Consider the following 16,451-nt stretch of genomic DNA (forward strand, 5'->3'; position numbering starts at 1 on the left):
TATCATTCTTAATCATCGTGATTGGCTACTTTGTGTTCCTGTGTAGTATGGAAAGCAGCTGTACGCAAACTACCAGGAAGCCATGAAGAGAACGGAGGCAGCCTACGATTGGTCCTCTCTCTCTACTTCCAGCATCCGATCAGGCTCCAGCTCTGCCAGCATACCTGGTTGGTTCACTGTGTCATCACAGGCTCAATACAACAATAATAGCATTGAAATAAAACATGTAGTTGATAAACACTGGTAACATATGTGTATTTATGTTTCACATCATTGACTGCTTGTGTCAAAATCAAGTGTAGATGGCTTTCATAGTGCAGCTGATATGTAGAGAAACTCTTGTTCTAGGATTTAGTCCTGAATGTTGTGCAAAAAGCTATAGTGGGATTAAACCTGAATTATAATGACGTCACTTTCTTTCCTCTAAATCTGTATTACTATGATAATTAAGTAGTAAATGGTTTTTGCACTTTTGTGAAACTTATATTGACCACATAGCAGTCCTATATAGGCCCTGAGGCCCATTTGTACTGGTGCTTAGCTCCAGATTCTGTAGCGTGAAGCAGATGAGAGTCTACGATACCCCCTGGACGGGATGCCAGTCCAATGCAGGCTACTTCGTTAGCTGTGGCCGGTACCCATGTGCATCTGGGTGGACTGGCTGGAAGAATGCAGATTAAGAGTCTTGTCCAGACATGTAGCATGAGCGGGATTCAAACCCAGGTCTACGTGTTGACAGGCCAACTCCTTATACGCTGAGCTACCTGCTCTATTATTGAGCACATAGGTGTGCCAAAACCTTTGGATTTCCCCAGGTAGCTTTAGCCTAGCTACATTCAGTATAGAGTCATCCTGAACATTTGAAAAGCGACCCCACCGCCGCAGATGCTTGGCCGGATTCAGCTACCATCGTGGTGTGCAGTGAGGTGTAACTCCAGGAAAATATGGAGTCCAAACAAAGACTTCCTCGACTCATTCTATTTCTCATTAACTGTTTCCATTCTCACCTTGAAAATTGGACATTGGGTTGCGCCAAGCCTGTACTGGGCCATAGACATGGGTCGATAACTGGTTTCACGGTATACCGCGGTTTGAAAAAGCCACTGTATCAAAACCACTAAAATTTTCCGTTATACCGTCCCTACGGTATGAGCGGGTTTTGAGAATTCCTGACAGGCCAAACAGAGGTGGCTGCTGCCGCCCTCCCCCCTGCTGCGCACCTCTGTCTCTGTTTACAAACAGGCAGCTAACATTAGCTAGCTCTGCATCATGGCTGAAGAAGGTGAAGCCTGCACTGAAGTTTTCCCTCCGTCTAAAAGGACCAAGTTGGCTGTATGGGATTACTTTGGATACCGTAAAAAGGCAGACTCCAATGAATTGGAGGAAGGAGGTCGTCCAACATGCAAAACATGCTGGTTGACAGTGGTAGCCGGAGCACTGTAGCTATGGCCTGTGTCAGACTTGGAGCGATTCAAAATACCCGCAAAGGATTACATGGAAGGAGTAAACTTTATCCCATCTTTGAAAACATTGAGAAGTACAAGCGGTGGACTCGTGGAGTCGTGCTTGTGGTCGACCAAATTCTCCCACAAACATATCAACAAGGACAAATGCATCTATTTCAAGCACTTTGTTGGTGAAGCTGGGCCAAGTATTGAGCATCCGGAGTTCCGGACCTTATTCCAGCCACGTTTCTCCCTAAGCTAGTAAGTCATATTTCCTGTGGGCAGATGCTACATGTCTAAAAGAGTGACTATTATTTTGATATTTTCTCTAAAGTTATCAGTGGTATAGTGCTCGTAGCAGTAGACATCGTGTCAATTAATGCGCCTGAATCACGCGCGCTTCATATGCAAATAGCCATAATGTTGTTACTGTCCAAATGTCATACCAGCCCATGCCTACTGGACCACCCCATCTGAGCATGAGTCGGGCCACAACAGCCAGAAGGCTGGCTGAACTCTGGAAAATTTTGAACATGTTCAAAGCCTGCACAAGTTTAACCGGCCTTTCCTGACTTGATCAAGCCATGTCAAGTTGAATACTGAGCTCCTCTCTTCCCCCTTGACCATTACATGAGCCGTGCACATTCGCCAGGTGTGAGACCTGCTTTATGTTAAGGGTCCATTTATCTTAATGACTATGGGGAATTTTTGGGCTGATGCCAGTCATAATGTGTTTTTATTCATCTGGTGAGCAACGTCAGTGTGACGCTTAATATTGACTCTTTCAATGTGGTATGGTACTTTTACAGGCTGTATCATAGCTTCATGGTGTTGAATGTTCTATGTAAGTCTCTCAGAAGACCTTAAAGTCATTTGTGTGTTCTTCCAGAGTCCCAGTCGAATCATTCAGGCCATTCAGACAGTGGGGTGGACACAAGCTCTTCTCATGGGAGATCCCAGAGTGTGGTGAGCTCCATTTTCTCTGAGGCCTGGAAGAGGGGTACTCAGATTGAGGAAAACTCAAAGGTGTGTCTTCTCTTTTATACACCAAGATATTGTTGCATGGGTGAATACTTAAAAACTAAAACTGAAAGTGCTGACACACTGTTTCTTCTGTCAGATGAGAATGGAGACATCCAGAGGTTCTACACTATCCCATGGTTCACACACTCATCGACATCACAGCCAGCATTCAGCTGAGCACCCAGCAGTGATGCCACCACCTCAGACCCACCCCCAACCTCATCAGCATCCACCCATGCACCCCCAGACACCAACTACACCGCAGCACCTGCCCCCCCAGCCTCAGTCTCCGCAACAGGCACCACAGCCACCGACCCAGTCGCCTCAGCGCCCTCAGCAACCACCACAGTTGCCTCAACAGCAGCAACAGCCGCAGACCATTGACTGTTACAACCATGTCCCACCAGAGGAGAAACAACAGGTTCCTCCAACTCCACCTCCACCTCCTCCTCCTCCTCTACCACCACCTCCTCTTCCTTCCCAACCCCTTATTGAATGTGTGCCAAAGTACTCACCAACTGTGCACATGTATAAGTACAGTACAATAACCAGGCTGTACAAACAGAACGCCTCCCAGGGAGCCAATCACTACAAGCTGCCCAATTATCTTGGTGCAAAGGTTCAGCAGTCCCATGGTCCAACACCTTCAGCAGCTCACACGTCAGGCAAGACCAATGTCAATCACATTGCTGCAAGGACTACTGTCCCGCCTCCTCCACCACCTCCTCCACCTCAAAATCCCACTTCAATGTCGATGCTGACTCCAGTTTCAGCCATGGCAGCTTTGAAGTTTGGAACACCAAGCCCAGCTGTTTTACCGGCCATTAGCCTTCCACCTCCAATACCGCCAGCTGATCCACAGACCAATGAAATGGCTTTTCCTCCCCCTCCTCCGCCGCCACCGCCTCCTCCCACTGAACCGGTTCCAATGTCAGGTTTGTGTCGACCCATTTACCCTAATGAGCTAAAGCATGCACTTAAGGAGAGGTTTCCTAGCCCACCACGGGACCTCCCATCTTCAAATGAAGGCCTTGAAGAGCCCCCACCACATGTTCCCGCTCCACCACTGCCTCCTCCTCCTCCCCCCCCACCTCCAACCCCTCAGCAGTTTCCAGTCCCAGCCCAGTTTCCACCTCCTCCTGCACCTCCACCAGCACCACCTAAAACCTTTACCCTAGGCTTTATTCCTCACACCACCGGAAAACCTGTGTCACCTGTCTCTCCGTTCCCACCTGCCCCACCTTCTGCAGTTCTGAGTGGTCCAGCCCCACCGCCGCCGCCACCACCACCACCCCCTCCTGCACCTGCACCTCTCAAAAAGCAATTCAGCCTACAGACTGGCCACACATCTGTTCAGCCTCCTCCAACTCTGCTCAAGCAGCAGAGCCTGTCTAAGCCAACATCTGTTTCAACAGGAGCTCCTGCGTCCGCATCTTCAGTGAAGCAAATAGCCAGTAAGTTTCCAGGAGCTTCGCTCCAAGTAGTCAGTCATACAGAGAGTCCCAAAGTGCCCCTCTCCCCACCTGCAGTCAAGACCAAACCAAAATGGCAGCCTGGAGGAGTCCAGCAGCTGCAGTCTCCAGAGTTCCCACCACCTCCTTCAGATGGCAGCACTGGTTTCCCTGCTCCTCCACCTCCTCCACCACCACTCCCTGTCACAGGGCCCACCCCTCCACCACCGCCTCTCCCTCCTGTAAATCTAGGCTCATCCATTAACAGGTCGCCACCTGGTTCCTCCAGTCTGGAAGGTAAAAAGCCTCCTCCCACTCCTCAGAGGAACTCCAGCATCAAGTCCAATGCCTCGCCTTTCTACCAGGAATCCAGGAGAAACCTTCTCAGTAAGTTTGCTCCTCAGACCAACACTTCTCCAGCCTCCTCATGCTCTGTCTCTTCATCCAAAGGATCTCCCTCCAAGGATTTCTCCAATGGGCCTCCTGCGCCCCCAAAACCAGGCAAGCTCAACCTGGCCAACCTACCCTTGGCACTCCAAGCCAAAGTGAATCAAGTGAAGCAGTCCGGTGGCGACTTCCCTTCTCCACCACCTGAATGCACCTACTTCCCCCCACCTCCTCCAGCCTCAGAGCTTCTCCCCCCTCCACCGCCTCCTGGTAGTGACAACCACAGTGGACCACCTCGGGTTGCTGTGGTTAACCCACAGCCCCAGGCACCCCCTCCTCCCCCTCCTCCACCTGTCCCGCTCATCAGCAACTCTTCCTGGGGAAAGGGTTCTCTGAAGAAGACTCCACCACCCACACTTGCACGGCGTAATAACACCACCGCAGAGCCTCCACCACTCTCGCCACCACACCAACTCCCTCCACCCACATCCCCAAAGGACAGTTCAGGCCAGCCCAACTTCCTGGAAGATCTCCACCGGACCCTGAAGCGTAAATCAGTAGGCCGGCAGGGTTCCTTAAACTCTTCTGGCCTTTCTGGCAAGCTGGACCCTATTGGAACTATGGACGACATGGCACTGCCGCCACCACCCCCAGAGCTCCTCTTGGACCAGGAAAATCAGAGCAATGGAGGAAATGGTGCCTACATGTCTGGAAACATCTCAGGCTATGCAACACTACGACGGGGACCACCGCCTGCACCACCCAAACGAGGAGACGCCACCAAACTTACTGGATAGTGCTGAAATTACTGGCGGTCCAGACGCAGTGATGGACAATGAAAGAACATATGGAAATGACCATTCATTAGTGAAACTGAAACTCTTTTTGAATTTCTGTTCTCTGGGATTATGATGCTTAATAAATGACTTTGTATATACTGAATGCCAAACCAGACATGATCAGTTAGTGTTTACAAAATACTGCTTGGCCTTCTGCATCAGTGGGGTTTACTTACATTTGGACTGGAGCAAGTTTGGCATCACAGAAAAGTAAATTAAATTTTCCTGTGATTGTTGGCGGTATCTTGTATTGTATGGTAATGCCCACTCATCTGGTACACCAAGCAGGACGAAATAAACACTAATACGCTTTCAGCAAATGTTACTGGATCCACGTCTGAGCCAAACCATGCCCCCACTTGTTTGCCGTAACTTCACGCCACAAATTGGAGACAGAAAAGGGAAAAACTCATCAGGATTTTTCCACTTTGATACTGCATGGACCTCATGTAGCTACAAACTGTAAAACATGAAGCTTGGGTGTGTGTGTGTGTGTGTGTGCGGGGCAGATTGTGTGCACACAATATGTGGTGCGCATGCATACAATATGTTGAAGGTGTGCATATGATACCTGGAGTGCGTGCACATGTGTATGTATGATTTATATGTTTGGGGAAATGAGGAGGGCCGTCACAGGACATGGACTGTTAGGTTTGCTTTTATATATATATAAAAATTATTTAATGACTGATGAATGAAAGGTTTTTTTATATATATAAAGTAGTTTTCTTTTAAAAGCTGTTCATGCAACACTCAAGAGGAACAAACCAACATTTGGGGACAATGGAATGTATTAAAAAGATGAATTGCATACATGAAGGCACTGATTCAGTGAGTCAAAAAAAAAAAAACCTTGAAATTTTGAAATCTAAATGCAAGCTTTATTCATAAAGTCTTGCACTGATGTCTTAGCAGAAAAGCGATACTTCCAAAGGGCAAATGGAGTCTGGACTCCATGTAACTGAAAACACTTTGAAGAAAACTACACCTTACTATTTTATATTGTTATTTAATGCAAAGCTTGTAATGGACTTCTGTGAACAGTGTGGACTCTTACGATGGTGTATTGCTGTTGGTGGACTGTTCGTTGACACGATCCTGGACCCCATCCTTGCATTTTTATTTGTACAGTTGTAGCTGCTGCTCTTACTGTTCGTCCCCGCCGCCGTCAAAGTCACATGGTATAGCAATGAAGGATGTAGAACACAGAGGCCACATTGTGACGTTTATTCAACTGGTCAGGAAAAAAAAGACACATTTCTCTTGTTTGTGTACAGAAGATTAAATGATGTAATCAGTGACGATGACTGCCGTTAGGCTTAATGTTGCTTTTTTGTGTGTGTTTAATGTATCTTCTTTCTTCATGGTGCCATTATTGCGTCAGCCTCGAGCATACAGGGACTAAGGCGTTTGTGTTATGCAGCTCATGGAAGGTTTTGATTCTTTGCAGCGATGCCTTCAGTTTTTGGGTGCTTGCACTCACCTGTAAGCAGTCTCCCCCTCAGCGTGTCCTTGTGTGTCAGGTTGATAAATGGTTAACGTCACAGACTGTTAAAACCGGCTCCGGTGTGGTAGTTTGTTGCAGTGGTTTTTAGTGTAACGGACAAATCCGCAAGAAAACTGGCTAAACATGATGTTTTATCCAACTCGGACACTTTTCATATAACTGACTATCAGGATGTAAGTGGTGATGTGCTGTTGTCAGGATGTGGGAGGGGCCAAATGCAATGAAGAAAATACAGCTGCAAATGGTGTAAATGTGTGTCCTCTTGCATATAAACTGAAAATCACAATATAAATGTCAAAAAAAAAAAAAAAAAAAAAACAACCTGGAATGTGTGTGAGAGTTATTTGGTTTAAATGTATGATGCGTACAGACTGGGCTCAGCTAATGCATTTCTGCACCAGATTGGCATCAATAAGTGGACCTCTTGCTCCCTCTAGTGGTTTTATGGTGTGCTAGAGTTGTTTGGTATAAAGGCACAGACACAAGTTCTGATCAAATTTTATTCAGGTTGGTTTTGTAATCAGCACCTAAAGGTTTTCACAAACAGCTGGACATTCAAACCACAGTTGGTGAAAGTGTCTCCTCTGGGCTGGACGTCCCCAATGTGGCTGTGGTGAGAGCGACCAGGCTGGGTGGGTGGAAGGGGTACAGTTGGCACTGGGTCTGTTCAAAATGGTTTGATCCCTGGTCAGCTTTGTGCATCACACGACTAAATGTGTTCTGGACTTTCACTACAAAGTAATGTCTCCTTTACAGCCAGGTCTGTAAGTATTTGGACAGTGACACTCTGTTGTTGAAAAGACAAGATGTGAGTGTAGTGTAGAGTCTCAGCTCTGTCGTCTCTGATTATATATTTTATTATTTTAATATACATCATTTGCTATTTTGGAATTACAGCCATTTTCATACACGGTCTCTTCCCCTTGATTGATTTATTTATTTTGTCCTCACTAACCACTTCTATAGACCTCCTCTTTGGCCTCCCTCTTCTCCTGCCTGATGGCTCCATCCTCAGCATCCTTCTCCCTATATACTGTACACTGGGTCCCTCCTCTGCACATGTCCAAACCATCTCGGTCTCACCTCTGTGACTTTGTCTCCAAACCGTCCAACTTGTGCTATCCCTCTGATATATTCATTCCTGTTCATTCTCATCACTCCCAAAGAAAATCACAGCATCTTCAGCTCTGATACCTCCAGTTCTGCCTCCTGTCTTTTTGTTTGAGCCACCGTCTCTAAGCCGTACACAGCCCAGTCTCACTTTTTTTTTTCATCCTCCCGTCATGAAATGATTCAAATTTTCGTGACAGGGTTTTTTTTTAATTTTTTAAACTCACTATCACGAACCCTACTCCTTCCCCTAACCTTAACCACCCCTGACCCCCCACCACCGCTGCACTTTTTAATTATGTGCAGCCATCATGGAATGTAAAAATGAATTTCTGCTGCCATGACAAAAATTATGCACTTTTCATGACAATATGACGAACCAATATGTTAATGTGAATTTTGTGATGCTGAATCACGACAATCTGTGAAACTGGGTTGGCCGTACAACACAGCTGGTCTCACTACTGTCTTGTAAACTTTCCCCTTCACTCTTGTACACTCAACAAAAATATAAACGCAACACTTTTGGTTTTGCTCCCATTTTGTATGAGATGAACTCAAAGATCTAAAACTTTTTCCACATACACAATATCACAATTTCCCTCAAATATTGTTCACAAACCAGTCTAAATCTGTGATAGTGAGCACTTCTCCTTTGCTGAGATAGTCCATCCCACCTCACAGGTGTGCCATATCAAGATGCTGATTAGACACCATGATTAGTGCACAGGTGTGCCTTAGACTGTCCACAATAAAAGGCCACTCTGAAAGGTGCAGTTTTGTTTTATTCGGGGGGGGGGGATACCAGTCAGTATCTGGTGTGACCACCATTTGCCTCATGCAGTGCAACACATCTCCTTCACATAGAGTTGATCAGGTTGTCAATTGTGGCCTGTGGAATGTTGGTCCACTCCTCTTCAATGGCTGTGCGAAGTTGCTGGATATTGGCAGGAACTGGTACACGCTGTCGTATACGCCGGTCCAGAGCATCCCAAACATGCTCAATGGGTGACATGTCCGGTGAGTATGCCCACCATGCAAGAACTGGGACATTTTCAGCTTCCAAGAATTGTGTACAGATCCTTGCAACATGGGGCCGTGCATTATCCTGCTGCAACATGAGGTGATGTTCTTGGATGTATGGCACAACAATGGGCCTCAGGATCTCGTCACGGTATCTGTGCATTCAAAATGCCATCAATAAAATGCACCTGTGTTCTTCGTCCATAACAGACGCCTGCCCATACCATAACCCCACCGCCACCATGGGCCACTCGATCCACAACATTGACATCAGAAAACCGCTCACCCACACTACGCCACACACATGCTGTCTGCCATCTGCCCTGAACAGTGTGAACCGGGATTCATCCGTGAAGAGAACACCTCTCCAACATGCCAAACGCCAGTGAATGTGAGCATTTGCCCACTCAAGTCGGTTACCACGACGAACTGGAGTCAGGTCGAGACCCCGATGAGGATGATGAGCATGCAGATGAGCTTCCCTGAGACGGCTTCTGACAGTTTGTGCAGAAATTCTTTGGTTATGCAAACCGATTGTTTCAGCAGCTGTCCAAGTGGCTGGTCTCAGACGATCTTGGAGGTGAACATGCTGGATGTGGAGGTCCTGGGCTGGTGTGGTTACACGTGGTCTGCGGTTGTGAGGCTGGTTGGATGTACTGCCAAATTCTCTGAAACGCCTTTGGAGATGGCTTATGGTAGAGAAATGAACATTCAATACACGAGCAACAGCTCTGGTTGACATTCCTGCTGTCAGCATGCCAATTGCACGCTCCCTCAAATCTTGCGACATCTGTGGCATTGTGCTGTGTGATAAAACTTCACCTTTCAGAGTGGCCTTTTATTGTGGGCAGTCTAAGGCACACCTGTGCACTAATCATGGTGTCTAATCAGCATCTTGATATGGCACACCTGTGAGGTGGGATGGATTATCTCAGCAAAGGAGAAGTGCTCACTATCACAGATGTAGACTGGTTTGTGAACAATATTTGAGGGAAATGGTGATATTGTGTATGTGGAAAAAGTTTTAGATCTTTGAGTTCATCTCATACAAAATGGGAGCAAAACCAAAAGTGTTGCGTTTATATTTTTGTTGAGTGTACTTGTAGATATCCTTTGGTTACAAATCAATCCTGCCACCTTTCTCCCCCCACTCCACCCTGCCTGTGCTCGCTTCTTGGCCTTCAGTAAAAATAAATATTTATGAGAAGATAAATAATATTTCAACAGGTAATTATGATTTGGTATTTGGTAGCATTATCTAAGAAAGGCTGAATCACTGAGCACAGATGGGTGGAGGATCCCCAGTTTGTCAACATATTTGAGAAGAAAAATGATTCAAATGTTTAATATTTTGCAAAGAAAGCTCAGAAGGGATTTGTATGTTTCTCCCTCAACAGTGCATAATATCATTAAAGGATTCAAGGAAGAATTTCAGTGTGTAAAGGTAGGCCTTTGGGTTTACTATCACACACACATAAAGTGGTAAATGCTTAAGCATCCCAACTTTTTTCTTTTTTGGAATGTGTTGCAGGCCTGAAATGAAGTAGACTACAAAAAACGAAATCTTGCGTTCATACTGTCTCCACGTGAAACGAGCCAAAGTAAGGACAATAGTTTTTCTATTCATGAACTTTCCATATTGTCCCACGTTTTTCTGATTTGGGGGTTCTACAAGCACATCTTGTTTTATTTCTACCCTGTAGACAAAATTACAAAAATTGTCACTGTCCAAATACTCATTTTTACTGTGCTGTATTTGTCCAGAGTTGCGTTCAAGGTGCTTACCTCTGTTTTCATCTGGGATGTTGAACTGGTGCCTCCCTCTCGAGAACACCTATTGAATCAAAGTTTATTATACGAGCATCGACTGAAAGGTTCTGCCTCAAATGTGATTATTATTATTAAGATAGATTTGTCTCATTTGTTTCCTGACCTCTTCACTAGACTCTGAGCTAGAGCTGCTATCCCAGCCGCACCGCAGAGAAACTACCCGTGTGGAAGTCTCAGACAGTCACACGAGGCTGGAGCAGGGGATTGAGGGCTGCAGAAAAGACCAGGAGGAGAAGATTGCATTTGAATTCTCTCTGCAGCCTCATATCTGACATCTATTACAGGCATTGATTGTCTCACGGGCTCAGTCCTCGCAGTTTACTCCACTAAATCCATGCCAAGGCAAAGAGTGGGCAGCAGGGTGTCAAATGTATCCTAAGACCCAGAATTCAAATGGGATATCTATGTCCAGTTTATTTTATACAGTGCCAAATCACAATCTAAATTGCCCCAAGGCACTTCACAAGGCTGAGGTCTAATCCACACCCCCCCCAGAGCAAGCACAGAGGCAGCAGTAGTAAAGAAAAGGTATTAGAGATACTTACCTTCAACAAGGTTATGTATTTGTTGCCAGTTGTCAGCATGATATCTCAAAAGGACACAAACCCATATTTAAAGGAGAGCTTGGCATTGTTGTATGTATGAAGTGTTTAAATTTTCAAGTAGATCTGTATCGTTTGATCTTCAATTCTGTGTGCAGAAAGTCAAGTAAAATCTACACGTAGCCACATCCACCACCCTGCAGAACCGCCTTGGATCCTGGGTAGCAACCACCCAGGAGGATTACTGGTCAGCCCTCATTTCTTGAAAGTAGCCATCTGTCTACCAACAGACCTGCAAACAGGACTGTTGGACCCTTGCAGAGATGTGTCATCTCTGGGGTAACCTTGTAGGTTATAACAATATGTTTTGACAGCTTTTGACATGGTTCTGATAAAGTATAGCTTGTCAAACAGTTGGACAGGTTGAAAGGGCAACACATGCCTCTATTCTCTACCGTATTCCCAAAAGCTTTGAGGTTGTACTTCATACCTTCAGCCTCATACTGGCACATGCAGCACCCCAACCTGGCAACAAATGAACAAAAATAGTGATTTGCTGTGGTTACGTATGCAGGTTTCCTGACTATCTCACCACAAAGAAACCAGGTTTGAAGGCACATCTCTGTGGGTCTTCTCCTGCACCCTTTGCACACACTGTTTGTTTAATGCCAAATTTTAACAGCATGTCAACACTGTCGAGGCCTGCAGGAACAACCTGCCATGCAAACACAGAAATGATGCATTTGTTAAATATTTCTTTAAAGAACAAAATGTGCACACATTCCAGTGGAAGACAAATAATTGTGGAACATCAGGCCCCAAAATAAAAGTTTAATTGTTTTTTTTTTTAGATGGAAAACATTTTGAACTGCACTTGAATGCAGATTGAAATGTTTCCTGTCTATAAAGAAATAAGATAATTTTTAAATTATTTTTCTGCAACAACCATTGTTGGGCTTTTGTCTGACTGAATATGACACCTGAATTTATGCAAAACAGATTTATTTATTTAAACTGACCTTGGCGATGGAGGCGTGGCTGACCCGGTAAAGGTGACCCACTGCATATACGGAGTTTGCTTTTACTAATGCTGCTTGCAAGCCTCGTTCTGCTGCAGACTGCAGCTCAGAGCTATACAGTGGGAAGCCTGCAATGTTGCAAGAAAAAAAAAAATTAAGAAATACTAACAGTCTTATCAAATAAAAATTAGGGAAATTATCTCACCTGAGCATCCAAGAGCCTGCAGCACAGCCAAGACAATGAGCACATGTGACTTCATCCTGACATGCACCAAATTCCAAAAGTGCTAAGGTTTTATTTCATTTTTAGTCCAAATGTGCCTCCTCTTATTCTCCGCCTCTCACCCTCCATACATCCCCCCCAAAAATTCCTAACCTTTCCTCTACACTCTGTCCAACTTCCACAAATTTTTAACCTTTGATCAGCAGAATTGATCCAATGAGCCTGCAGCAGTTTGAATTTTCATTAAAATCAAAGATTTTAAAATTGATTGTTAAAAAGATAAAATTAGTGTCATTTAAAAAGTTTTTTTTTTTAAATATGCCATTCATTTGAAGTTGTACAAAAATAAACTGTTGTAAAAACAGAAAAGGTTGAACATTTTTCATGTTTAGAACATGCACACCAGTAGAGCTTTTCATTGACAGAACTGCTGTCAGCAAATTAGAATAAATAGAAATGAGAACCACATTGATTATCCATATAATTTGAATTAAACTTATGATTTCTGTTAATATTACCTCCCGAATTAAATTAAAATGTACAATGTGTAATGAATATGATGCAACATCAAATGCAATAAAAATTAATCTCTGATATATAAAACCCCATATCAGAAAAAGTTGGGACAATAAAGAAAATGCAAATAAAAATAAAATAGTGATCCTTACATGTACTTTGACTTTTATTTCATCGCAAACAGTATGAGCCTGAGATATTTCATGTTTTGTATGGTCAACCTTATTTATTAATATACATCCATTCCTGCAACACAAAACAATTTTGGACAGGGGACGTTTAGTCCACTTATAAGGATTTAATCATCACTTTTACAGTTTTCTTGAGACAAGTCACGAACATTTCTAAATCACTGAATATGTCCTGGACTTCATTTACATCAGTCATTAAGAAATACAAACACTATGATACTGTGTGGTAAACCTGACAAGTAGGCTGTTCTAAAACACTGAGTGACCAGTGCTGGAAGGAGACTAGTGAGGGAAGCCACCAAAACACTCAGACAACTCTGAAGGCATTTTAGGCTTCTGTGGTTGTAGTTGGACAAACTGCACAGTACAACTCTGATGCATCACTGGTTATAAGGCTGCACGATGAAGTGGTACAAAAGGCTTTTCTTCAAAAAGAACCTGAAATTTGAGCTGCAGTTTGCCAGTAGAGCCACATGGGTAACCAAGATTTGATTTGTTTTCCTGTTCAGTCCTTTTCTACTCCACTTCAGTGTCAAGCTGTGATTGTTAATGTTACACCTTTCTCACTTTCTCCACTCAAATCCACAGAAAGCAGGAGGGAGCATCTCATGCATTTTATGGAAAGATAAAAAAAAAAAAAAAAGAAAAGAAACAAGACTACAAAATCAAACCTTCACTGTGCCTTACGATGGAATCACTACGATGATGGCGGCCGATTTCCCCATCTCTCTAGATGATCTACGCGTGCGCACTTACAATCAACCTGAGCAGAGGAAAAGAAAATACAGGAAAAGAAAACTACGTGACACCGCCATGGCATCAAAAACTCATTTATCACTCGGGGACTTAGGATTCCAGTATTTTCATCTTTCAAGATCTGTACGCACTCAAGAAGGCGCTTCAGCCGCTTCAGGTTTGGGACTCAGTCAAGAAAGAACTTTGGCGGCTTCAAGTTTGGGACTCACTCAAGAAGGAACTTCGGCCACTTCAGGTTTGGGACTTTGGCTGCTTCAAGTTTGGGACTCACTCAAGAAGGAGCTTCGGCCGCTTCAGGTTTGAGACTCGGTCAAGAAGGAACTTCGGCCGCTTCAAGTTTGGGACTCACTCAAGAAGGAACTTCGGCCACTTCAGGTTTGGGACTCGGTCAAGAAGGAACTTCGGCCGCTTCAAGTTTGGGACTCAGTCAAGAAGGAACTTCGGCCACTTCAGGTTTGGGACTCACTCAAGAAGGAACTTCGGCCACTTCAGGTTTGGGACTCGGTCAAGAAGGAACTTCGGCCGCTTCAAGTTTAGGACTCAGTCAAGAAGGAACTTCGGCCGCTTCAAGTTTGGGACTCACTCAAGAAGGAACTTCGGCCACTTCAGGTTTGGGACTTGGTCAAGAAGGGACTTTGGCTGCTTCAAGTTTGGGACTCACTCAAGAAGGAGCTTCGGCCGCTTCAGGTTTGAGACTCGGTCAAGAAGGAACTTCGGCCGCTTCAAGTTTGGGACTCACTCAAGAAGGAACTTCGGCCACTTCAGGTTTGGGACTCGGTCAAGAAGGAACTTCGGCCGCTTCAAGTTTGGGACTCAGTCAAGAAGGAACTTCGGTCGCTTCAAGTTTCGGCCGCTTCAAGTTTGGGACTCACTCAAGAAGGAGTTTCGGCCACTTCAAGTTTGGGACTCACTCAAGAAGGAGTTTCGGCCACTTCAAGTTTGGGACTCACTCAAGAAGGAGCTTCGGCCGCTTCAAGTTTGGGACTCACTCAAGGAGCTTTGGCCGCTTCAGGTTTGGGACTCAGTCAAGAAGGAACGTCGGCTGCTTCAAGTTTGGGACTCGCTCAAGAAGGAGCTTCGGCCGCTTCAAGTTTGGAACTCACTCAAGGAGCTTCGACCGCTTCAGGTTTGGGACTCGTACAAGAAGGAGCTTCGGCCGCTTCAGGTTTGGGACTCGTACAAGAAGGAGCTTCGGCCGCTTCAGGTTTGGGACTCGCTCAAGAAGGAGCTTCGGCCGCTTCATGTTTGGGACTCGCTCAAGAAGGAGCTTCGGCCACTTCATGTTTGGGACTCGCTCAAGAAGGATCTTCGGCCGCTTCAGGTTTGGGACTCGCTCAAGAAGGAGCTTCGGCCGCTTCAGGTTTGGGACTCGCTCAAGAAGGAGCTTCGGCCGCTTCAGGTTTGGGACTCGCTCAAGAAGGAGCTTCGGCCGCTTCAGGTTTGGGACTCGCTCAAGAAGGAGCTTTGGCCGTTTCAGGTTTGGGACTCACTGAAGAAGGAGCTTCGGCCACTTCAAGTTTGGAACTCACTCAAGGAACTTTGGCCGCTTCAGGTTTGGGACTCAGTCAAGAAGGAACGTCGGCCGCTTCATGTTTGGGACTCGCTCAAGGAGCTTTGGCCGTTTCAGGTTTGGGACTCACTGAATAAGGAGCTTTGGCCCAGGATGTGGAGCCAGTCACCTGCTAAGTCATGTTAGGACCCATGAATGCTCAACGTAGGGCGGCAGTGATTGTGACTTATTTTACCACACTGTCTTCCTCAAAGTCACAGACAAGCACAAAAGCAAGATTTCTTCTCCCCCTCTTGGTCACAGGACAGGATGACCCAGTCTCCACACTTGCCCACATCGCCAAAAACAGAGGCTTCACCATTAAGATAATTTACCTCCATGTGGATGGCAGAGTGATCCTTGTGGAAGAAGATGCCGCTGAGGCAAAGATCATCGCCGAGGCAATTGATTACCAACTGCCAGCGCTGTCGACCCTCAAATCACCAACTACGGTCCCTAATGTTCACTAACTGCTTATACCAGTTTGATTTGGCAGATCTTCTTCCTCACTGTAAAAGCTGTCATCAATACAGGCAATGCCGTAGCCTACGCTCAGGGAAAGGTTTCTGCCCTAGTGGCTACAGGGAAAGTTGACTCATCATGGCTGATGGGGCCACGACTTGACACCCTGACAGTGCAAGTCATTGCATCCTCATACAACTTACGAGTTGGAATGGTGCAACTTATCCTTGATGCCGAGATGAAGGGATTCTATAGTGCTGAAATTACTTCTATCGGTCAGACGGCAATTTTCATGAGAAACACCGGGCTGACAGCACTTGACTTGGTGGTCGAGCACGATTATACCAGAGGTGACATTATTGGAGCAAGAAGAGCTGTCGGCTGAGGTTTTGGCAGTCCGAAACCTTCTCGAGTACTACCTGAACAAGGGTAAGGAGGCCCCTTTTATCAAGTTCATCGGAACCAGCGACGCAGACAGCTTCAGCCCTAGGACGTTTCCGAAACTATACGCAATTGCCACAGGAATGGCATTTGTAATTGACCCCAACATGCATCACTATGGTGCACGGTCAGCCATG

The 16,451-nt window shown here is 45.5% G+C and overlaps 2 protein-coding genes across 5 annotated transcripts in view; one reads left to right on the plus strand and one right to left on the minus strand.

Moving 5' to 3' along the window:
* raph1b (Ras association (RalGDS/AF-6) and pleckstrin homology domains 1b) overlaps positions 1-6,047 on the plus strand; it is a 107,637-nt gene extending 101,590 nt beyond the window's left edge. For all 4 annotated transcript variants that reach the window (XM_034177472.1, XM_034177475.1, XM_034177473.1 and 1 more), the window contains 3 exons: positions 47-167; positions 2,335-2,471; positions 2,566-6,047. In XM_034177472.1, the coding sequence (XP_034033363.1) occupies positions 47-167; positions 2,335-2,471; positions 2,566-5,103 (2,796 nt within the window). In that variant the 3' untranslated portion in view covers positions 5,104-6,047. The remainder of the gene's footprint in view (positions 1-46; positions 168-2,334; positions 2,472-2,565) is intronic.
* A 1,113-nt stretch (positions 6,048-7,160) lies between these two features.
* Positions 7,161-12,522, minus strand: spp2 (secreted phosphoprotein 2). The gene is given in 6 exon segments (XM_034177493.1): positions 7,161-7,315; positions 10,571-10,619; positions 10,719-10,826; positions 11,750-11,872; positions 12,177-12,304; positions 12,382-12,522. Coding segments are annotated over 6 exon segments (606 nt in total). The 5' UTR covers positions 12,437-12,522; the 3' UTR covers positions 7,161-7,172.
* Between the last annotated feature and the right edge of the window lie 3,929 nt (positions 12,523-16,451).

This window comes from Thalassophryne amazonica, chromosome 1 (genome assembly GCF_902500255.1).
Source record: "Thalassophryne amazonica chromosome 1, fThaAma1.1, whole genome shotgun sequence".
Taxonomy (NCBI): Eukaryota; Metazoa; Chordata; class Actinopteri; order Batrachoidiformes; family Batrachoididae; genus Thalassophryne; species Thalassophryne amazonica.